Raw genomic sequence first — 24,385 nt, forward strand, 5'->3', positions numbered from 1 at the left:
GGGCCCCTAGTGGCGGGGTTGGGCATGTGCCTGAGCCCTTCCCTGGGGCCTCCTGTGGAAGAGGGGCACCTGCCCAGCAGGGTTCCGGCACGGTGGCCACGTCATGGGAGAGGAAAGAGGCGGTGATGGGAACGGCGGCCAGTGGGAGCAGCCAGGCCTTGGGCTGGCCTGGTCAGCACCAGCACTGGCACTGACACCAGCACCAGCACCAGCACTGACACCCAGGGTTAAAGCTGCACAGTGAGGGGCAGCTGGGCACCAGGTGACCCCCCCGCCACCATCTCCAGAGTCTGCCAGCTCTAAGACTCAGGATGTCGGGGGTCCGGGGGACTGTTTCCAGCTTTAGGACACGGGGTGTTGGGGGGCCTGTTTGCAGAGAAGCTGCTCCTGTGCAGACTGTTTGCCCACTTGCTCTCTGTGGGGAAACTGGGGCCCGACGGGTCAGGCCCTGTGTCTGAGCTTCCTGCGTCCTGCTCCAGGAGACTGCCTGAAGCAGGCACCCCAGTCTCAGTGAGAGGGGCCAGGAAGGAGGGGCCGGGTCATGACTCCACTGCTGGGAACAGCTGAATGTGTTTCTGCCAGGACCCGAAGTCTGAGACGCATCCTACAGGCTGCCAGGAGGTGGCACCCCAAGGGCACGCAGGCAGCTGATCGCATGTGTGGTTTTTATTGTGGCTCAAGACACACACGTGGCAAGGACTCATGCTCGGGGCAGCAGATGTGACTTACAAGGGGGTCAGACCCCGCGGTGGGGGAGCCGGTGACATGCTGGGGCCGGCACAGCGAGCACCAGCACCTGGCCCGCCCCGAGCTGGACTCTGGGGGCAACGCCCCGGAGAGCCCTGGACCCCTTCATGGGCAGACCCAGGCTGAGCGGCCCCTGGGAGTGGAGACTTGGACAGTGGCCCCCAACAGATGGGAACTCTGGAGGCCGGGGCCCAGAGCAGAGCCCCCTGAGACCAGAACCCCAGGGGTGCCTCCAGCCGGGCCAGGCCCTATGCTCGGCCCTTCCTGGGGCTCCCAGCAGCTCTCGGGGCTGAGGGACAAACCTTGCAGGGCTGGGCCGGGTCTCATGAGAAGGGTTAGGGGCCTTGGGGGGGTACCCCTGGGAACCTGGACATAGCCAGTGAGGGGTGCATACAAGCCATCCAACACAGGCTCCCCCACCCAAGAGGCCCTAACGACAGCCCGCCCGTCCCTGCCGCGTGCAGGCGTGGGCAGGCCCACAGCCAGTGAGCAACTGGGGCGAGCTGGGCTCCTCCAGTCCCCTCAGTGGCCACCCTCAGCGGCAGGCCGCCCCTTCGTCAGGGAGGGGACACTCGGCCCAGGTGAGAGAACACGCCAGAGCCTCCGGCACTCGGGACACACAGACAGGGTCGAGGGGCCATGGTGGGCACTGGGGTCACTCGGGACCATGCACAGACCAGGCACCCAGAGGTGGAGCCCAGCCCCGAGACGCGGCTGCCCCCGGCTAGACCACGGCGCTCTTCTCGCCCTGGAAGGATGGCCGCCCGGTGGCACGGCCCAGCAGCAGCTCCTTCTCGTGGGCCAGGCTGTCCAGCAGGTCCTCCTCCCGGTGGCTGCGGTACACCCTCAGGAACGCCAGCACGGTGAGGGCCAGCCAGGCCAGCCACGCAGCCCACAGGCCAAACTGCGGGGGAACAGGACAGGGTGAGGGATGCCGGCCCTGCCCCCTCCCCTGGGCCGCCTCACTTCCACTCTGCTCCCACTGGTCACCTGCAAAGTCCCTTGCCCAGGATCCCGCCTCCGGAGCCCTCCTCTAGGGAGCTGCTCCCACAACGTGGGTCTCAGCTCGCCCCCTGCGCGGCCTGGCACCACCTTGAACTACTAGTCGGTCTCCCCTCCCCCTCGGCTGGAGAGAAAGGAGGGTCAGCACTCAGACCTCTCCTGGTTCACAGCCCAGCCGTCACAGACCATGCAGGGCCGCCCCTTCCACCCGGGCCCCGCCCATTGGGGGGAAGACCACGCCCATAAGAGGCTCCACCCACTCTGGAGCCACGCCCATTTGGAAGACCACGCCCATACGAGGCTCCACCCACTGGAGAAGCCCCGCCCAGGACGTTCCCGCCCACTGGGAAGCCCCATCTGGCCCGGCAGCCCCGCCTACCTGGGCAACAGAAAACTGGTCATAGAAGGTCGAGTTGTCCACATTCAGCCCCAAGTCCGTGTCCTGGAACTCTTTGCAGCTGAGGTGTAAGACAGGGGTGGGAGGTGACTGCGGACCACCCATCCCCGCTCCCCGGGAGGGAGAGAGGAGACTGGCCTGACCCCAGGGCAGCGCTGCAGGGTCAGAGCCCCAAGTCAGACACTGCGTCTTCCTGTCCCAGGGTCTCCATCCCGAGGGGGTCACCGCCCTGCACGCCACGTCTCTCCTGCATAGCGCTGAATAGGAGCTTCTGGGAGTCTGATGGGTGTCTGGCAGCGGCGAGGGGCGGTTGACCTGACCTCCCGAGTGCCCACTCCACGCCCTCCCCCGGAATCCAGGTGTTCTTAGAGCGTCTGTGGCTCCTTGCCCGGGGCGTGGCATGGAGGTCCGGGCACAGACGGGGAGCATGGGTGAGCAGGTGCCCTTGGGGTCCCTAAGGAGCAGGGTGGGCGCAGGCGCACCTGTGGGTCACAGTGTCCTTGTCGATGAGGGCGTCACACCACATGGTAAAGCCCACGCTCACGATGGTACTGGCGATGAATACCACGAAGACCACCAAGGCGCTGACCAGCAGATTCACCAAGGCGCCCAGGACAGAGCTGCAGTGTGAGTAAAGGGAGCACTGAGCAAGCCCGGGAAGACCCCCATCGCACCACAGTCCCCACCCACCCACACAGGGAGTGCCCCAACCCCACAACCCCAGTCCAAACCCACCCCCATGCCCCCTTCAAGGCCCAGGCCCTTCAGATCCAGCAGTGGCTGCAATTTGGGCCCCAGAAGAGAGGCTGGTGGGGAGACAATGCTGCCCCATTCCCAGCAACTGGGACCCGCGCACATCCAAGCCCCAGTGCTGTGGGGCATCCATGTCACTATCCCATGGTGCCCACACCATACAATCCCCACCCACACTACAGTCCCCGCCCACAAGTCCCCGCCCACACCACTGTCCCCTCCCACAGTCCCCACCCACACCACACAGTCCCGCCCACACTACACAATCCCCGCCCACATCATAAGTCCCCGCCCATGCCACAAGTCCCCGCCCACACCAAGTCCCCACCCACACCATGGTCCCCACCCATACAGTCTCCGCCCACACCGCAGTCCCCGCCCACACCACACAGTCCCCGCCCACACACAGTTCCTCCCACACTACAGTCCTGCACCCCAATACCACAGTGCACAATCCCTTCAACCCACATGCCTTACTAGTGACCCCGTGTTTGGTGGTCAGGAGCTGTCTCCCCAGCATTTTAACACCCCATCCCTGCCCAGGACACTGACCCAGTTCCTGCTGGGGGGCGGGCACTTCATGCCCCTCCAAGGCTGTCCAGGCCCCCCAAAGTCCCTGATCCCCAACACATCAGCTCTCCCACGAACTCTCCCCTTCACAGCCCCCCACCACCGTGGGGCTTCCCATGAGCCCCCTGTGTCCAGTTAGGATCCTCGTGGGCCGGCTGACCCCTCGAGCTCAATGGGTCATGCTATGGCCCCCACCTCCAGGAGTACGGGGTGTCACCTCCCAGGTGTGTTCAGGATGGGCTTCAGGAGCGCCCTGCTTTCTGCGCCCCGGCCTGGGCGCGCAGGGGCACGGGTGGGACAGCGCAGCGGGTCGGATGGGGGCAAACGGGCTGCCCCCCGCCCGCCCCCAGGTGCCGCCCGGAGCCAGCCAGGAGAGGACGGGGTGGGCGGGGGCTGGGGGGGCCGCAGTGCTCAGTGCCCGGCCGGTCTCAGCGGTGTCCTGGGCAAGGACGGGCCCTCCCTTCTCCTCCCTCTCTCCAGCCAGCTCTGGGGGCTGCAGAATTAATTAGCTCGGGCGCCCCCGCACCCTCGCAGGGCCGTGCCGTCTCCATGGCGATGCGGCGGCGAGTGCGGGCAGATGGCTCCTCCCTGGGCTCCCTGACAAGCCGCAAGCGCCCCGGACACGCACGCACGGGGACCGCCGCCGGACAGTCCCCCGAGCCCGCGCCCGCCTCGCCTCGGTGCGGGCAGGATGGCAGTGGTCTGGGGGGGGCATCTCAACCCGCCTGCTGTCTCCCCTCCCGTGCTGTGGCACCTCCTGGGGGAGTCCCCACACACCTGGGTCCTTCTGCACGCTCTGGGCTCGGCCTCGCGCCTGAGGCCCAGGAACATGCTGCCTCGCTGCCTGGGAGCCTGGACGCCAGGATACTCTCCACCCCCAAACCACCCTTGCAGACCCTGCCCTCCCCTCCCCCTGCAGACCCTGCCCCTTGCCTCTCCCAGGCCCGGCCCCTCCCCTCCGTCTGACACTGCCCCTCCCTTCTCCCCAGAACACTTCTCCTACCTGTTCCTGCACAGGCTCCGCTGGTGCCCACACCCAACCCCAGTGCCCTGTGGGCTGCAGGAAGGAGGATGAGGCGGGCAGCAGGGCAGGATCTACCTCGGCTTGTTACCCCCACACCATACAGTCTGGTGTGACACATCCAGAGACCTGTCTGCTGTAGGCGTGGTGCTGGGGTCCCGCAGTCAGGGGCTTCATGACAAGGTTCTGACCCCGGGACACACCCCCCCCCAGGGCCAGGAAAGCCATATGGGCTGGAAAGAGCTTCAGACCAAGCCCTAGAGGTCAGCCTGGGCCCGGCAGCCCTGACATGCAGGGAGAGGCAGGACCAGGCTGGACAAGGTGGGGATCACACCCGGCGATGCACAGGGGTGTGATCTCCTGGCTCTGCACTCAGGAATGACTCCTGGCGGTGCTCGGGGGACCATATGGGATGCTGGGATTCGAACCCGGGTCGGCCGCGCACAAGGAAAACGCCCTCCCCGCTGTGCTATCGCTCCAGCCCCTGAGGAGACCGTATTAACACCTCTCACCACCTCTTTCCATGGGACACCTGGCTCGGGAGTCCCCGTCGGCACCTACTCCCCCAGAGACATGAAAGTCACTGAAAGTGCCACCGAATGATGGTAGGTGAGGTGGAGACAGTCCCGGGCTGGGGGGGTGGCATGTGACTGGCACTCCAGTAGGAGTTCCAGGATCTCCAGCGTGGCATGAGGCCTAACATCCCGGGGTGCAGGGACCCAAGGTTCTCCTAGGGGAGGCGGCTTAAGGACCCCGTGCCGCAGCCCAGCCAGCCTGCAGCGGCTCCCGGGACAGTGCCAGGCCGGGAACAGAGGCTGGGCGATGCGCAGGCCACAGCTGAGGTCTGGGCCGAGCTGGGCCTCGGCCACGGCTGTCCAGGACAAAGAGGGCCCGGGCCTGGACCCTGTCGCCGCCACCCGGAGCGCCGCAGGCCGGGCCGGGGTCTGTCCGTGGTGCTGACGGAAAGGGGCGCCCGGGTGGCGCGGAGCGAGGGGACGCGGGGCAGGGCCTGGCCGTGGCCCCGACCCTCGGCGCGGCCCGCGCGTCTGAGCCCCGGGGGACGGGCCCCACGGCCCTCGGCTGGGGGGGGCGGGGGCCCCACTTACCCCTCGTGGCCCTTGCAGAGGACGAAGAGCGAGCGCCAGGCGTGCGCGGCGGCCAGCAGCAGCGAGAGGAGCCCGGCGGAGAGGCCGAAGCGGCAGGCGGCGGGCGGGCCCCACTCCTGCACGGTGAAGCGCTCGTGGCCCCGCACCGACAGGTTGGCGAGCCACAGCCCGTCGGCGAAGAGCAGGCAGCGGCCGCCGAAGTCGTGGCCGTTCTCGGACAGCGGCACCACGGCCATGAAGCTGAAGAGGAAGGCCAGGAAGTAGCACACGCACTGCGCGAAGGCCAGGCTGCGGGGCGCCATGGCGCGGCCGGGGCGCGGGGCCGGGGCCGGGGCCTGGGTGCGGGGGGCGCGGGGGGCGCGGGATGTGCGGGGCGCGGGCCCGGGCGCGGGGGCCGGGGCGCGGGCCGGGGCCGAGGCGCGGGATGCTCGGGACGCGGGATGCGCGGGGCGTGGGCAGGGACCGGGATGTGGGGGATGCGCGGGGCGCGGGGCCCGGGGCCGGGGCCGGGTCTGGGCGCGGGGCGCGGGGGTCGGGTTCGGGCCGGGTTCGGGCCGGGTTCGGGCGGGTTCGGGCCGGGCGCGGCGCGGACCGGGCCGAGGCAGCGGCTCGCGAGGCTGCGCAGTGGCGGCGCCGGCGGCGGGTGCGCGCCCCTCCCGAGACGCGTGCGCGGCGGCGGCCCAAGGCGGGCGCGCGGCGGCCAGCACCCTGGCGGTCAGCACCGCGGCCAGCTCCTGGGGCCCCGCGGGAGGTGCAGTTTGCAGACCCCGGGAGGAAACAAACCCAGCTGCCGCTCGCCCCCCCCCCCCCGACTCCCTGCCGTTAGGGCACCCCGGGACCCCCAGAGTGGGTTCCGCATAGGCCAACTCCGGGTCCCGGCCCCCTCGACCTCACTTAGGGATGTGCCCGTGGGGCCGGGGAATGGCGAGGACGTGGTTTTCAGACCTGGGTAGTGAGCCCTTCGCAGGCCAGGGGCTACCAGTGCTGCGAACGGGGAGGGAGGCAGACTGGAGGAGGGGGGCGGTGGGGAGGGAGTGCCCCCCACCCCTGCGCCGTGCCCTCGGCGGGGACATCTGTTAGGTTACCCAGACAAGTGGTACCCGGGGTGATGTTTGTAAGATAAACAGTGCCTGCCCCCGGCACCTCATTAAGACATCCTGCGCGGAGAGGAATCTGCTGGTGCATTAATTAATAGGATTGATGCCTCTTCCCGCTCCCTTGAAGCCCCAGGCACGTCCGTCCAGTCCCCAGAGCCAGGGGAGCCTCGTGTCGCGCCTGCGAGAAACGCTGACTCCGCATGGCCATTTCTGGTGCGGCGCTGAAAGGGCATTTTGCTTCCTTGTCTAAGGGGTAGGTGTTTATTTTTAAAGCCAGGCCGTAGGTAAATGCATTCAATAAACAGAACGAAAGTCTCACTCCCGCCCTCCCCACCCCACCGCTAAGACCTTTGGCGCCCACCTTTGGGGGCCAAGAGCGGACAGCGCCCAGGCAGACACGTTCCTGCACACAGCCCGGGCTGCCGGCTGACGGTCGAGTCAACAACGCGGATCTGACTCCCTGTCTGCACTTGGAGAGCGAGTTTATTCTCCTCCGCGTCTGCAGAGCGCTCCCTAAGAACGCTGAGGCCGCGGCCACCCCACTTGCGGCAAATGCTTAATGACTTCCCCGGCCCGTTCCGGGGCTGGGGTGTGAATGTCCCGTGCAGGGAGCTCGTGCACTGAGCGGGGTCTCTGAGGCAGAAGCTGTGACCGGCATTGGGGGGGGGGGGGGCACATTTCAAAAGCGGACAGAACGGCCACCCTGGTCTCTGGACAGGTATCGACCCAGCCTCCTGTCCACTGCACAGTGGAGAGAGTGAGCCACGTCGTCATCTGACCGCCCTTGCCGGGAAAACCAGTGCTTCTCGGGTGTGTGAGCCGGGACCCTCCCGTTGCCCCACGGGGGTCTTCTCCTGGGCCTGGCCACTGTGCGCGGTGTCGCTGGAAAGTGCATGATCCCCTCTGCCGTCACTGCACAGTGCCTGTGGTGTCCAGCCAGCCACTGCTAATGTCACAGGCAATTCAGCCTTCAGGCTGGGCGGAAGTATAAAGCCCACCCAGGCACGCCCAGAGCACAGCCGGTGAGCACCCCCAGCCAGCCACATGCGGCACTGGCCAATCCCGGGCCTCCACACGCAAGAGCTGGCCAATCCCAGGCCTCCACACACAAGAGCTGGCCAATCCCGGGCCTCCACACACAAGAGCTGGCCAATCCCGGGCCTCCACACACAAGAGCTGGCCAATCCCAGGCCTCCACACACAAGAGCTGGCCAATCCCGGGCCTCCACACACAAGAGCTGGCCAATCCCAGGCCTCCACACACAAGAGCTGGCCAATCCCAGGCCTCCACACACAAGAGCTGGCCAATCCCGGGCCTCCACACACAAGAGCTGGCCAATCCCGGGCCTCCACACACAAGAGCTGGCCAATCCCAGGCCTCCACACACAAGAGCTGGCCAATCCCAGGCCTCCACACACAAGAGCTGGCCAATCCCAGGCCTCCACACACAAGAGCTGGCCAATCCCGGGCCTCCACACGCAAGAGCTGGCCAATCCCAGGCCTCCACACACAAGAGCTGGCCAATCCCAGGCCTCCACACACAAGAGCTGGCCAATCCCGGGCCTCCACACACAAGAGCTGGCCAATCCCGGGCCTCCACACCCAAGAGCTGGCCAATCCCAGGCCTCCACACACAAGAGCTGGCCAATCCCGGGCTTCCACACGGAAAAGCTGGCCTATCATGGGACGTGTAACAGCCGAGAGACAGGTGACCTGCTGGGACAGACAACCAGAAATATTCCTAAGCGTTCCCCTTTATAAAAGGGTAGGCAAGGACTTTGCTCTTTTAAAAGATGGGTTCTGTTCAGCCATCAAACGCATGAGAACTCCCTTGCTGCTGGTAGAAGTCTTATCTGTAAAAATAAGGAAAACGCAGGCGCCTGAGGGATAGTGGGGGGGGGGGGGGCGCGTTTGCCTTGCACGCCGCCGACCTGGGTTCGATCCCTGCCATCCCGTATGGTCCCCCGAGCACTGCCAGGAGTAATTCCTGTGTGCAGAGCCAGGAGTAACCCCTGAGTATTGCTGGGTGTGACCTACCGGAAAAAATAGGGAAAACGCCAAAATTCATTTTGTGTAAGGAAGGCCTGAGAGGCTGCATGACCGCTGCTCGGGGGACCACGTGGTGCCGGGAATCCAACCAGGTCGGGTGCACCCAGGCATGCACCCTAACCGTTGCTCTATCTCCCAGCCCCCCAAAAAATTTATTTTCAAGTCTATCACAAATGCTCAGGTCTTATGAGAATAGGAAAATATCATGTACAGATGTAAAAATAATCCAAGAAAATACCAGTAAATGGACAGTAAACCACTGCACTAAGGGAAGAACCCGGGAATCGAGCAGGGGTGGTGGCGGGCTGGAGTAAAGGCAGCAGCAACCACAACTGCGGCAAGGACAGGACAATTGCTGTACCCATTCGGTATTTATTTCCTTATTTCCTTATTTATTATTAAGAAGAAAAAACCGGGGACTGGAGCTATAGCACAGCGGGCAGGGTGTTTGCCTTGCATGTGGCCGACCCGGGTTTGATTCCCAACATCCCATATGGTCCCCCGAGCACTGCCAGGAGTAATTACTGAGTGCAAAGCCAGGAGGAACCCCTGTGCATCGCCAGGTGTGACCCCAAAAAGCAAAAAAAAATAATAATAATGTCGGGGCTGGAGAAATAGCACAGCGGCTAGGGTGTTTGCCTTGCACGCTGCCCACCCGGGTTCGATTCCCAACATCCCATATGGTCCCCCGAGCACTGCCAGGAGTAATTACTGAGTGCAAAGCCCGGAGTAACCCCTGTGCATCGCCAGGTGTGACTCAAAAAGCCGAAAAAAAAAAAAAGAGGGCCTGGAGCGATAGCACAGCGGGTAGTGTGTTCGCCTTGTACGCAGCCAACATGGCCTACCCGGGTTCGATTCCCAGCATCCCATATGATCCCTGAGCACCTCCAGGAGTAATTCCTGAGTGCATGAGCCAGGAGTAATCCCTGAGCATCGCCGGGTGTGACCCAAAAAGAAAAAAAAAAGAAGAAGAAAGCAACCTATTTAAATGTGACTCCAAAAACCTTCAAACAGTCACAGAAACCTGCACCAACTCAAAGCAGCGGGAACTCGCCAGCTCCCATCTCTGCTCCAAGCGCCTCAGAAACAAACTAAAGCAGAAGCTCATCCCGGGGCCGCAACTCGAGAGATGCTGGTGACAGGCTGACACCGGGGGCCGACAGCAGAGAAGGAAGCCTCGGCCCTGACAGTTTGGGTTCCAGTCAGAAGACAGGGACTATGGGCAGGAAACGTGCCAGGGATGGCTGGACAGAAGGAAGGATGGACCGGCTGACCGGCGCAGAGCAAGGGGCGAGCCTCACACAGCGCGTGCCCCCAACGCTGTGGACTCAGAGCTAAGCGGGGACAAGGACTTCAACCTTAGGGGCGCACAGATCCCTGCAGGCGCCCCTGCCTGAAGCTCTGGCCCTCTGGAAGGCAGGTGGCCACACCTGGTGCAGTGGGCCCAGGGCTCGCTCACACCGTGAGGCCACCCCTGCACACATGGGATGGACCCGCCTATAGGGTGGGCCAGGATTGGGTGCTGTGGGTCACTGGAGCAGGTTACATGCAGGTGCTGGGTGTGGGGGTGAAAGGGGAGTGGGTGGGTGAGTGGGTGGGTGAGGAATGGGTGAGGGGTGGGTGAAGGGTGACGGGTGAAGGGTGGGTGAGGAAGGGCGAGTGGGGGGCGGGGGGCGGTGTCCTGCAGAGTCTGAGCTCAGGCTAGAGGAGCCAGGGCTGGCCAGGCCAGTCTGTCCTGTGGCTTCTCTGCTCCGTGTTCCTCTGGATTCCTGGGCAAAGGCCTGAGTCCATCCGCCTCCTCGGCCGCTCTGGGGTCAGGCAGGCCGCGCACTCGCCTCCTTCCTGCTCCGGGCGTCACAGTTCTGGGCTCTGGGTCCTGGCCCTGCAGCGCAACTGGAGTGGCCTGTGCACCGCACATGGCCACTGCCCGCGAGTCCCTCCTGCATCCGTCCTCAGCTGTCACTGCCCCCAGACCTTGGCTGCACATTTCCAGTTCCTTCTGCCCTGACCCTAGCGACCCCGCGGTGGCCTTGCAAGTCCCAACATTGTGTTCTGGCCTGTGGGCTGTCCGGCTCCCGCCCTGACCGCTCTGGCTACAGTGCTCACTATCCCTCCGCAGGAACTGAGTGTGATGTGCTGATCCCAGCTGCCTCCTTATGGCCTTTAAGCCCAATTCCTTCATCTCAACGTTCCCCACGTGCCAGGTTCCTCTAGACGCCTCTGGGTGATGCCACAGCAGAGTCCAGCTTCCCTAGGGACCCGAGTCTGGCCAGCCATGCTGGCACAGACCGTGGCATTAATGCGACAGCTGCCGGTGCTCGCAGATTCCTCAGGACTCAGCCTGGGACTGGAGAGAAAGTTCTCGAACTGAGGCCAGTGGCGCACGCAGCTGCTACCAACCCGGCTGCTTCCGGCCGCCCAGGGCACCTATGGTCAGGGTCACTCAGACCCCGGCCACCTGGGGCTGCCCGCAGGATCAGGGTCACTCCTGAGCCAGGAGCAGGAACAGTCCTGAGCACTGCTGGGTGTGACCGAGAGGAAAATGGCATCTCGGCGTCTGTTTTCTGCTTCTCCCCCACTTTCCTTGAGCCCCAAGCCGCTGAGGGTTCCAGCTGCCCCTGCTGCACCTGGCTGCCGGCTGCCAGCAGAGCCTCCAGACCTCGGGCAGGGCCCCCAGCACTGACCCCAGGACTTGCTACTGCCTCGAGGACAGCGGGGCTCTGGGCCCCATTTCTGCCCCACTGCCCCCCATGGCATCTGGGGTTCCCTCAACTGTGCCCTCCACCTGCCTGGCACCCTTGGGCAGGGGCAGATTGGGACTGGAGCAGCTTCTCCTACCTGGCACCTTGGCGGGCTCCGTCGGGGGGCTGATGCCCACCCTTAGTTCTGAGAAAGCCCACAGGGAGCTGCTCTGTGCCCTCACCTGCTTCTTCCCTGCCCGGTGCGAGGGTCATCCAGCTGTCCACTGAAGTTCTGACCCCCACGTACTGGGAAGCCCTGTGGGCAAGCAGGTACCACACCCTCAGCACCCTCTTCCCGACTCGAATCCCACCCTGACGTGCCCCTTCCCTCTGTGTCCCCCTTTCCTTAGCTGGACCGGGTGTGGCCCTGGCACTACGTGGGTCAGCCCTGCGGCCCCAGGCGCTCAGCTGTACCCCCACCCCACACTGCCCCCTGCCTCGGCGGTCCCTTCTTCCCGCCTGGGTTGCAAGGAGCCCCCTCCTGGGGTACTGGCAAGGCCCGGGACAGTGTCTAAGGAAGCCTGAATCCTGCTGCATGCAAATGAGATGCTAATTGCTTTCTGCAAACAATATTTATGCAAATAGCCCCATAATGCAAAGCTGGGCTTGGGCTCCCCTCACAGCCCCTGCCGCCCCCTCCCCTGCCTCGAGCTGGCTAGACAGAGCCCACAGCACCCAGCCCAGGCTGATCCCACACAGGCCCACCTGCTTTCAGCGGCGCTGGGACCCTGGGGGGCCGCCCCAGAGGCCAGCCTGGCAACACCACACAGGAGACAGGGCAGGCACTGATGCACAGAACACCTCCCCACCGCCAGACAGTCCCAGCCGCGAGAAGGGGCTGTGAGCCCGTGAGCCGGCCCGAGCAGTCAGGCCCGATGGCTGTTCGCAGAGACCCGGCCGCCGTGCTCTCCAGTACCTGTGGGGCTCTCAGCCCTCAGGAGAGCACCCCAGCTCCCAGCAGCCCTGGAGAGGCGGGGCAGGGGCCGGGCGGAGGGGATGGAGAGCAGAAGCCGCTGGCCTGACTGCCCAAAGCATCCACGGAAGGAAGGCTCAGCGCCGGCAGCTTTGGAACCCCAGACAAGGACTTCGTGTCCTCGTGGTGAGATACAATTTTCCCAGTTTCTTTTACTGCAATAGTCTCCAGCGATCCCATTAGCCATCGAGTGGGAACGAGCAATATAAAATGAATCACTGTGGGCTTGCCACCGGGGCAGGCTGAGTGGGCTGCGGAAATGGAGACGATGGTGGAGAGACGGTGACAGTGGTGGCGGATTGGCCTGAATTGGCGAATGAATTGGCGAACGCCTGGGACACGTCGTCATGAACAACCTTGTCAGCACGGTGTTTCAATAAAGTGGGGGGAGAGAAGAAGAAAGGGGGAGTGGGCAGGACACCCCGTCACCTCAGAAAGGAGGGGTGCACTGCCCACAGCTGGGCCTGCGCCGGGCAGATGCAGGGGAGGGCAGGCTGGACATCCAGAGAACAATCAGAGGTCAGAGGTCATGGGCCAACTGGGAGCAGCAGCTGGGCAGGCGGCTCAGCGGCCACCCTGCCCCTGGCCAGTGCGAGACCGTGAGGCTGACCAGCCTGTCCTGCAGGCAGAGGTGCCGAACCCCGGCTCCCATCCAAGGGAACCAGGGAGACCCGCCCCTGAGGAAGCCAGAGACGCTGCTCTTGTCTGCATCAGCAACGCTTTGTTAGGCCAAGGGAAGAGAGCTTTTTTTCTTTAAAAGTTGTTTTTCTTAAGACACCAGTGATTTACAAAGTTACTAATAACTGTTGCTTCAGGAATACAATGTTCCAACAGCAGTCCCCCCACCAGGGTCCCCCTCCCTCCACCAATGTCCCCAGTTTCCCTCCCAGCCCCCAACCCCCCCCATCCTGCCCCTTTGGCAGGCATCTAAATTTCTTTCATTTATTTTTTTTCCTTGAATTTTTATTAGTGAAACACCATGAGGTACAGTTGTAGACTTACAAATTTTTGTGCTTGGGTTTCAATTATACAATGATCGAGTATCCATCCCACCACCAGTGCCCATTATCCACCACCACTGAACCCAGTATCCCTCCCACCCCCCTAATTTATTTCATTTCTTTAACTGAATCACTGTGAGGCCCTGTGGAGGGATGGGGGTTGGACACCGTAGGCCTGAAACCTAACCATGAACAGCTTTGTAAGGGAAGAGATTCTTAACACCGCAGAGAAGCTCCCAGAAGTGATCAGAGCTGCAACACAGCAGAGGCCAAACGGGATAAGAGAAACCCACCACGGGAAGCGGAAAAGAGGACGATGAATCAGGAAATGAAACCCTGGAAACAAACCTGGTCCCTCCAGAGACACGTGCGGCCTGGACGTGCTCGAAAGTCAGATGAAGGTTTGACTAAGTCCAGTGATAACCCCCCCCAAGAGATTCTCCTGAGATGGGAGACCGTTGGAAATTCTTATTTCAAAGAGAGTAAAACTTAATTTAGCAGATATTACTTTATTTTCTAAATGTTTGTAAAGCTTTATTAATAGCAGACAAAGATAGATTTCAATCAAAAAAGCATTGCTGCGGATTGAAAAAATCCTATAGAATACTGAGCATCGCCTTGAATATGTAGCAATAAAAAATCTCCAGGATCACTAGGAAAGGTGACAGAGTGGGACATGCCAGCTTAACTTTGCATATACGCCGCAAAAACTGACAAGAATGGGGGGAATACCGAGCACAGCTGAGCAGCAGGATCTGGTGGATAGAGAAATCTGCTGGGATCTAGTGATCTGGCAGAGAAATCTCCAAGGATCTAGTGATCCCACAGGTACAGTGATGCGATACAAAGTGATCTGGTCAGTAGTGAAATCTGCTGGGATCTTGTGATCCCGCTGGGGCGGTGATGCAATGACAATGCCATCTGGTCCTGGGAAAAGTAGTAATGACCTAAAATAATGGGGCAGTGATCCGGGGTCCAGTAGGGCACAGTCACATAACCGGTGACATAAAGCACAGCAGGCCCCAACAGTGATCAGGCGATGGGGGGGGCGGGGCAAGACAGGACTCAGGGGATGGAGAAAGTAATCAGGACACAGGGGACAGGGACAGGGGGAGACAGGCCAGGACAGAGGCCTAGGGAGAGGAACCCTAATGCGGATGTTTGCAGGGAAGCCAGCTCACACACCCCAAATTCTGCAGGCACCCCTCTCCAGGGTTCATGTGGAAGCTGCATTTCCTTGCCCAGACACTAGGCTTTCTAGGGAAGTACCTGAGCCCGAGCCCCCAGGTAGCCCCCACCTTCCTGGACACCCTGAGCCCCGCCTTCCGGAACACACAGGCCCCGCCTCCCCGACACATAGGCCCCGCCTCCGCAACACAGGCCCCGCCTCCCCGGACACACAGGCCCTGCCTTCCGGGACACATAGGCCCCGCCTCCCCGACACACAGGCCCCGCCTTCACAGACACCCCAGGTCCTGCCTTCAAGGACACCCCAGGACCCACCTTCCGGACACCCAGACCTCGCCCTCTCAGACACCCCAGGGCCCGCCTCCCTGGACTTGGGTGCTCACATGCTGCTGGTCCTGGGGGCCTGGCCGGTGTGACTGTTGCCCTCCCAGACTCTCCCCACAATAGGGCACACTGTCATAGGACAAGGGTCTCTGCGGGTCCGCAGTCACCAGCTGGCCACACCCTTCCCCACACTCCCCAGGCCGCCCCAAGACCCCCCTCTCCTCTGGAGCCCTAGGTCCCCACAGCGCTCTCCAAGATACTGTCGCCCCTCAGTCACCTTTTCATGTGGTAACGAAAACTGGGTGCAGGCAGGAGAGAAAGGAGCCGGGAGGCCAGCTCCCAGGCACCAGGTCAACGTGAAGAAGGGTGTGCTCAGCACCAGGGTGGGGGGCAGGGTGGGGACAGCGGGGCAGGAAACCACCCACCAAACAGGTTCTACAGGGCAGGGTGGGAGAAAGGGAGCAGGAGAGGGACCGCGTGTCCACAGCAGTGAGGGACCGCGTGTGTCCACAGCAGTGAGGGACTGTGCGTGCCCACAGCAGTGACCGCGCGTGCCCAGTCCTTTCACGGGCTGAGGCTGTCTGGGCTCAGAGCCCGGGCACTGCGATGTGTCCGATCTCTTGCTCCACAGATGCACTTCACTGACAAGGGAAGCATGAGAAGAGATGAGACCGCTGTCCCCACAATGCCACACGAGCGTGCCCTCCGCGTAGGGCTGGCCTGGAAATCGCCATGTGCAAGGGGCCCGGCATGGGCTAGTGTGGGCATGGCCTGCCGGAGCTTGCAGGATGGGGCCTCGTGGGGCTCCTGTGCTGGCGCAGGCCGCGGGAAACGCACCTGCAACCCCTTCCCCGCAGCCTTTGTCCTCCAGGCGCGCGTGGGCAGGGCCCTGCTGGCTGAGCACACGCACAGCCAGGAACAGGCACCAAAGAGCCAGCGCAGGACAGGGACAGAGGAGGAGGATGGACCCGAGCAGACCCCTGGGCAGAATGGTGCAGAGGAAGTGTCCTGTGTCTGTGGTGAGGGGCCCCCCACGGCCCTTCAGAGGGCGCCCACTGACCCGGGGCCTGCAGCCTCAGGCCGGTCACGGCCTCCCGCACCCCGCATCTGCTGGGGGACCCCATGGAGCTCCCAGTGCCTGCCAGCCCAGGAGGACCACATCTTACGGCTGAGTGCCCCCCTCCATCCAGCCCCGCCCCGCCCCAGCCCACACACAGAGAGAAAAGTGAGGCTGGAAGGTCGTGGGAGCACCCACAGGAACGTGACCGGACCCCAAAGTGCACGGCGTCACAGGAGAAGAATTCACAAGGGATGGGGGGGACACCGGGGGGACGTGGCTGCATCACGAGGCCCCCTTCTGCCCAGCACCCCTGCCAATCCGGCACAACCACGAGAGGAGTGAGACCCTGGGATATGAGCCCCCCCCCCGCAGACAGACCAAGGGACATGCCATGGGGTGGGGCTCCCCCCATGCCCCACTGCCGCACCCAGACAGCAGGTCCCACCACAGGGACGCCGAGCAGGGACACCGAGCGTCCGGGGCGAGGTCCCAGGGGTGCCCCCAGACAGAACACGGCTGCCTGATCCTCAGCGAGAGCCCACATCTCCAGTCTGAAGGACAGGCCTGCGTGGGGGTGACCTGGCCTGTGCTGCACCCACTGTATGGTCCGGACCGACCAGCGGGGCACTCTGGGTCTCGGGGGCTGGGAACAGGCACAGCCCCAGGCCGGGGCCCCAGGCCACAGTGCGGACCCCCCATAAGCCCCAACCCACCGCCAGCCCATGGCCAGCAGGCGCCGCTTCAAACGGGTCCTCTGAGAGGAGACGCCATCTCCAGCCATCAGCGTTTAATTGGGAATTAATATTTATGAGGCCTTGAGGACTGCCGGTCTGATAAATATTCACAAGAACAGAGTTCGCTCGACATGCATTATTCAGCTCAGCCGGCCACAGCAGCCCGCGGGGGGCTGACCTCCTGGGGGGCTTCAGGGCAAGGGCGCCCCCGCAGTGGCCATCTCCTCCACTGGCCTCCGTCAGCACCTCCCCTTCCCAGTCCCCTTCCCCAACAGTCCAGAGACGGGACACTCCAAAAATGCCGCTAAAATACCCAGGCAGACCCCCGCTCTCCACTCTGCACCGTGGCGATGTCTTGTCTGAGCACAGACACCCCCAAGCCTGTCCTCCCAAGGCAGCCGGAGGGTGTCCAGCCGCTGTGGTGGAGCATGAGCGTCCCCGTGTGGTCAGTATGAGCATAGCGCAGCCCTGCAAACCCAGGTCTCCACTGAGACTGAAGCAGGGAGACCCCACTCACTAAAATGGGGGGGCGGGGAGAGGGAGATCGCACTCACTCAGTCAGAGCCAGTCACCAGGAGCCAGTCTGAGACCCCCACCGTCTTTCTGGAGCCATCTTTGCTCTGAGAGTGTTGGGAGTGGAGCCTCGGCTGCCCAGTCCCAAGCTGACCGCCACATGACTAGGCACTGTGGACACCCCCGTTCATGGCAGGGAAGGCCCCTGTGGCCGGGCCAGACCCCCAAAGTCATAGCTGCCACCTGGGGGCTGAGTCCAGCTGTGCAGTTAGAGGACACCATGACACAGGAAAGACAGGAAGATGCCAGCAGAAACAAGGGGACACCTCTGCACCATCACTCCTGCACGTGCACACCTGCACACGCACAGCTGTACACTCGCGCCTGCACACACACACACCTGTATACTCACACCTGCACATGGCCCTGCACACACACACTTGTATACTCAAACCTGCACACACATCTGTGCACACACGCCTGTATACTCACATCTGGGCACACATCTGCATACTCAAACCTGCACACATCTGCACACACATACCTGTATACTTGCACCTGCGTGTACCTGTATACTCACACCTGTACATACCTGCACACGCACACCTGCCCTAACACTGCTGTATCACACTTGCACATATGCACACTGCATACACCTGTGCTCACACCTGTACCTTCACACTCACAACTATATACTCACACCTGCACACACAGCTGCACACACGCCTGTATACTCACATCTGTGCACACACCTGCATACTCAAACCTGCACACATCTGCACACACATACATGTATACTTGCACCTGCGCACACCTGTATATTCACACCTGTACACACATGCCCATCTGCATATGCACACCTGCTCTAACACTTCTGTACTCACACTTGCACACACGCACATCTGCATACACCTGTGCTCACACCTGTACCTTCACTCACAACTATATACTCGCACCTGCACACACACCTGCAGGTGCACACCTGTACACATGCCACTGTCGCAGTCACACCTGCACATGCAAGTGCACACTCTCACCTGCACTCTAGAGCCAGTGAGGAGAGGGCTGGCTCAGGTCCCCTGCGTTGGGTTCCGTGGGGAAGGAGGGAAGAGGTTCACAGCTTGGGGCTGGGCTGATTGCCTGTACATGTGTGGGCTCATGTATGTGCCTATGCATGTGTGCTCGGGCTGCCCGTGGGCAGTGTCACCTCTGGTATTCACCTCCAGGGGCTGCTCACCCAAGCCCGTGGCCCACTCGGGAGTCCCCAGTGGGGGTCTGGGGGCTCTCCGGGACTCCAGGCAGGAAGTCGGCACACACTGTCTCCACCCCTCTCCCAGCTTGTTCTGTGCAGCCAGGCCCTGCCTCCTGCTACTGGGCCGCTGAGAGAGATGCGGAACCCAGACGAGGGGAGGCCGCTGGGGCCAGGGATGGGGGGCAGGCAAGAAAGAGGGTGATGGTCCCTGAGGCCCACCCCACCTCCTCTGGAGCCCTGCCCTGCGCCCACTCCAGGGTGCAAATTTAAGCTCCTAAACTCTGAGGGTGCCTTGAGCACTGCCCAGGGCTGTTTGGTCATTGACCACCGAGGAGAATCAGGGTGGGTTCTCCCTGCACCCCCAGTCTGTAAGGCTCTTCAGAGCAGATGGGATTAACACTGCCCCTGTGATGGGCTCGCCAGGTTGCCCCTGTCCCTGCCCGCTGTGGTGGTCTGTGGTGATGGGCATGTGGCCTGGCAGTGTGAGGGGAGGGGCCTGTCCCCTCAGCCTGAGTGCTCCCTGCACCCCTGCACCAGGAAGCCCCACAGGCCACCCCTTCCCCAAAGCCCGTAGACCCACGGCCCCACGTGGGCCCCCACAAACAGATGGGGTCTGAGACCTGACTGCCCCCACCATCCACAGCGTGTCTGGCTGCGCCAGGCCGGGGAGAGGCCCAACAGCCACGCTCACCCTGGCCCGCTGTTTAGCCCTTCTTTTGTTATTTGTAAACTTTTTATCAAATCCCTGTGGTTTATAATGTCGTGCATGATTGAGTTTCAGACATGTAGTTTCCATCACCAATCCCTTCTCCCGTGTCCACATTCCTCCATCAACACCCCCAGTTTCTCTCCCACCCCCCAGCCTGCCTCTATAGCAGGTGACTCTTTTGCTCTTTAATGTTTATGTCTTTAAAAAATACGTATCCGGGGCCTGAGCAATAGCACGGCGGGTAGGACATTTGCCTTGCACGCAGACAACCCAGGTGCGATCCCCAGCATCCCATATGGTCCCCCAAGCACCACCAGGAGTAATTCCTGAGCGCAGAGCCAGGAGTGACCCCTAAGCATCGCTGGGTGTGACCCAAAAAGGCTATATATATATATATATACATATATATATATATATATATGCTGGAGCGATAGCACAGTGGTAGGGCGTTTGCCTTGCACGCAGCCAACATGGCCGACCCGAGTTCGATTCCTCCGCCCCTCTCGGAGAGCCCGGCAAGCTGCAGAGAGTATCTCGCACACACGGCAGAGCCTGGCAAGCTCCCCATGATGTCTTCGATATGCCAGACACAGTAACAACAAAGTCTCCAATGGAGACGTTACTGGGCCCGCTCGAGCAAATCGACGATCAACGGGAGGGCCTTTACCTTTACCTTTATTGAATCACTGTTGGCTAGAGCGATAGCACAGCGGTAGGGCGTTTGCCTTGCACGCAGCCAACATGGCCGACCCGAGTTCGATTCCTCCGCCCTTCTCGGAGAGCCCGGCAAGCTACCGAGAGTATCTCGCCCGCACGGCAGAGCCTGGCAAGCTCCCCATGATGTCTTCGATATGCCAGACACAGTAACAACAAAGTCTCCAATGGAGACGTTACTGGGCCTGCTTGAGCAAATCGATGAACAACAGTGACAGTGATATATATATATATATATATATATATATATATATATATATATCCAGGGCTGGAGTGATAGCACAGAGAGTAGGACGTTTTCCTTACATGTGCCTGACTCATGTTCGATCCCCAGCATCCCATATGGTCCCCCGAGCACCACCGGGAGTAATTCCTGAGCACAAAGCCAGGAGTAACCCCTGAGCATTGCTGGTTATGACTCCCAAAAAAAAAGCACAAAAAAATACATACCCCCCACAAATCTGGTATTGAAACAGGTGCGAGATTCTCAGCTTGATAATGTTCTCCCAAAACCAACACAAACAGGTTCCATTGAGGCCCAGTGAGGATTGCACATTCGCCCCGCGTCCCTTCACTCCAGGGACAGCCACAGAGTTGGGGGAGAACCCCTAGAATTCCCGCAGACCCACAAGCCCTCACCTCTGCACATTTGAAATCCTTCCAAGGGGCTAGAGTGTCCTTGTGTGTAACTCAGCATGTGTCACCAGCATCTTCACGGGTGACAGCCTCATGTGGGGGGGGAGAGGGAGGGGACAGCCTAGAAACAAGTGCTGGCCTCAGCCCAGCCGGTCAGTGCCCAGACGGTGCTTCCACAGTGCACCCAGCAGCTGGGGTCCTCTCCCCAGGAAGACTGAGGGGGCAGCCACCACCAAAGCCTCCAGACTCGCAGGGCACGTGGGTCAGGGACATAGAAGACATCGGCATGGAATTGCTTCAGCAGCAAGCACACACGTGGCCCCATGGAAACACGCATGTATGTACACATGCAAGTCCACACACGTGCGTGCACACACTTGCCGGGGACCAGCCTTGGGTGAACAGACCTGAGGCAGGGGCACCTCAAGGTTAAGAAAAGAGCCAGGGGAGGGGGGTGGAGGGAGTGGCGGGAGGAATACTGGGAGCACTGGTGGTGGAGAATGGGCACTGGGGGAGGGATGGGACCCGATCATTGTCTGACTGAAACGTGAGCATGACTATAAGTCTGTAACTGTACCTCAGGGTGATTCATTAAAAATATTTTTTTTTTGCTTTTTGGGTCACATCCGGCGATGCACAGGGGTTACTCCTGGCTCTACACTCAGGAATTACCTCTGGCAGTGCTCAGGGGACCATATGGGATGTTGGGAATCAAACCCGGGTCAGCCGCGCACAAGGCAAATGCCCTACGAGCTGTGCTATTGCTCCAGTCCCAAAAATAAATTTTTTTAAATAATAATTTTAAAAAGAGCCAGAAATAAGAGAGACAAAGCCTGGGGCGGGGCTCGAGGCCTCGGGGACTGAGCCCACTGTCCTCCATGAACAGTATTTATTGTTTCCAATCAATCCCACTGACAGGAGCAGCACAGCGGACAGGGCTGGGGCCTTCCAATCGAATCCACCCGGATTTGACTGAGGCCATCTCCCTTGGGATGAACAGGAGTGTAAAAGGTTTTCTGAAGGGGAAGTTCCTCCAGGCAGGGGAGCAGACGGGCTCCCAGCGGGGTCGGCACTCCAGGCGCTCCAGAGCTGGACCCCAGCAGTGTGGTCCCTGGTCCCAGCACACACTCATCTGTACAGCCTTGTGGACACACAATGCCACGTGTGCACACGCTAACCCTTCCTGGCTCTCACACAGTGACCGCCCCGCCCTGGGTCCAGGTCTCGAAATCCCAGGGTCCCCTCACTGGTGGTGGCAACCACAGCCACAGGGAGGAGAAGCAGATGCTCCCTGGGCCCAGCAGGGCCACACACGGAGCCTGGTGCTGTGTCAGCCAGAGGGACCCAGCACTCAGCACACCGGCCAACGAGGACACGGGTGCAAGAGCCGACCCAGGCCTCCGCAGTCCCCTGCGTGCTCAGCGGCGCAGCGCTGAGCTGCAGCTGGCGTGTGGCCCTCACAGGTCCCAACAGAGGGCACAGGGGCCAGTCACCAAGCAGCGGGAGAGCAGACAGCCCCGTGCACGGGACCCTGGACCCTCGGTGATGCCCCTCAGGAGGGTGAGGCCCGGGGAGGGTGGGCAGAGCCATTGCCTCCAGGGGGCGCCCCAACTCTCCATCCTGCAGCCGGAAGGGGAAAGCAAAAAGGTGGGACCACTACAGGACTATGACCACCTCCAGCATATTCAGATACACACCAACACAGAGACTCTCATGACTATGCCCACATACTCACAAGACTCGTGTGTACACACACACATACTTCTATGCACGAGCACACACAAATACACATGGTACGCTCGCAAATACACCCACATATAAGACTCGGACACACTCCCCGTGCCTGTTCACAGGAGCACATGCATACACAAGTGGCACTCCCACAAATTACAACCACATACTCTCATATGTACGCAGGCATACAGTCACACTCACACCTGCTCTCAGTCTCACAACAGGTACTCTCCCACCGGGGTTCCCAGTGGGATTGTCCGGGCAGAACCCAGGACAGCTCCAGGTGACCATCAGTCTAACAAACTAGGAAGCTGGGGCCACTAAATTCTCCCCTGGGCAGGCCCCGCCCCTCGAGCGGGCCCCGCCCCTCCGACAGGCCCCGCCTGCCAACCCTCCCCTGTGCAGGCCCCGCCCCTCCGACAGGCCCCGCCTTCCACCTGCCCCAGTGTAGGCGCCCCTCCGGCAGGCCCCGCCTCTCCCATGGATCCCGCCTTTCATCCGCCCCCTGTGCAGGCCCCGCCCTTCGGGAAGGCCCCATCCCCCAAAGCCTCCGCCTTCCATCTCTCCCCTGTGCCAACCCGTTCCTCCCACAGACCCCGCCCCTCTCAAGGTCCCACCCCTCCCACAGCCTCCGCCTTCCATCCACCCCTTGCAGGCCCCGCCCCTCGAGCAGACCCCGCCCCTCCCACAGGCTCCACCCGCCATCCCTTCCCTGTGCAGGCCCAGGCAGGCCCCGCCCCTCAAGCAGACTCTGCCTGCCATTCCTCCCCTGTGCAGGCCCCGCCCCTCCGACAAGCCCCGCCCCTCCGACAGGCCCCGCCTGCCACCCCTCCCCTGTGCAGGCCCCGCCCCACCATCAGGCCACGCCTCCATCCCGCCCCTTTCAGGCCCCGCCCCTGGGACAGGCCCCACCTTCCACCTGCCCCAGTGTGGGCACCCCTCCAGCAGGCCCTGCCTTCCATTTCTCCCCTGTGCAGGCCCAGGCATGCCCCGCCCCGCCAGCAGACCCCGCCTCCATCCCGCCCCTTTCAGGCTCCGCCCCTCCAGCAGGCCCCACCTTCCACCTGCCCCAGTGTGGGCACCCCTCCAGCAGGCCCTGCCTTCCATTTCTCCCCTGTGCAGGCCCAGGCATGCCCCGCCCCGCCAGCAGACCCCGCCTCCATCCCGCCCCTTTCAGGCTCCGCCCCTCCAGCAGGCCCCACCTTCCACCTGCCCCAGTGTGGGCACCCCTCCAGCAGGCCCTACCTTCCATTTCTCCCCTGTGCAGGCCCAGGCATGCCCCGCCCCGCCAGCAGGCCCCGCCTCCATCCCGCCCCTTTCAGGCTCCGCCCCTCCAGCAGGCCCCGCCTTCCACCTGCCCCAGTGTGGGCACCCCTCCAGCAGGCCCTGCCTTCCATTTCTCCCCTGTGCAGGCCCAGGCATGCCCCGCCCCGCCAGCAGGCCCCGCCTCCATCCCCCTCCCCTTTCAGGCTCCGCCCCTCCAGCAGGCCCCGCCTTCCACCTACCCCAGTGTGGGCACCCCTCCAGCAGGCCCTGCCTTCCATTTCTCCCCTGTGCAGGCCCAGGCATGCCCCGCCCTGCCAGCAGGCCCCGCCTCCATCCCGCCCCTTCAGGCTCCGCCCCCCAGCAGGCCCCGCCTTCCACCTGCCCCAGTGTGGGCGCCCCTCCGGCAGGCCCCGCCTGCCATCCCTCCCCTGTGCAGACCCCAGCCTGGCAGATCCGCCCACACTGACCGGTGCTGAGTCACCGCTGGGCTATTTAATAGATGCAGAGGCTGGGCGGGCAGAACCAGAAGGAGGAGCAGGATGTGGCATTCCCTGGAGAGGGTGGTGAGAGGCGAGCGGGGTGACAGGACACTGTTGCTTGGAGCACGCTGTCCCCACCGAGGGAGAGCCGAGCAGTACCTCTAGGGTCCTGGGGCGCACCTCCTGGTCCCAGGGCTCTGCAGCATCATCCCAGGCTGACTGTGCCCAGGACCAGGCCTGCACCCCGGGCTCCTCCCCGTAGTCCCTGCCCAGTGCTGAGGCCAGGCCAGGAGGGCCCTGCCCCTCCCCCAGGCCCAT

At 62.3% G+C, this 24,385-nt stretch overlaps 1 protein-coding gene across 2 annotated transcripts in view; it reads right to left on the reverse strand.

The window, feature by feature from the left end:
* Positions 1 to 1,450: 1,450 nt before the first annotated feature.
* Positions 1,451 to 24,385, reverse strand: part of TMEM179 (transmembrane protein 179) — a 28,523-nt gene continuing 5,588 nt past the window's right edge. The window contains exons 2-5 of one of the 2 annotated variants that reach the window (XM_056113742.1): positions 5,597 to 5,836; positions 2,629 to 2,766; positions 2,129 to 2,207; positions 1,451 to 1,651 (exon numbers count right to left, since the gene is read on the reverse strand). In XM_056113742.1, the coding sequence (XP_055969717.1) occupies positions 1,472 to 1,651; positions 2,129 to 2,207; positions 2,629 to 2,766; positions 5,597 to 5,836 (637 nt within the window). In that variant the 3' untranslated portion in view covers positions 1,451 to 1,471. Of the gene's footprint in view, positions 1,652 to 2,128; positions 2,208 to 2,628; positions 2,767 to 5,596; positions 5,920 to 24,385 lie in introns of those variants that run through there. The other variant, XM_056113741.1, reaches the window with a different exon arrangement.

Source organism: Sorex fumeus, unplaced genomic scaffold (genome assembly GCF_029834395.1).
Source record: "Sorex fumeus unplaced genomic scaffold, SorFum_2.1 ptg000022l, whole genome shotgun sequence".
Taxonomy (NCBI): Eukaryota; Metazoa; Chordata; class Mammalia; order Eulipotyphla; family Soricidae; genus Sorex; species Sorex fumeus.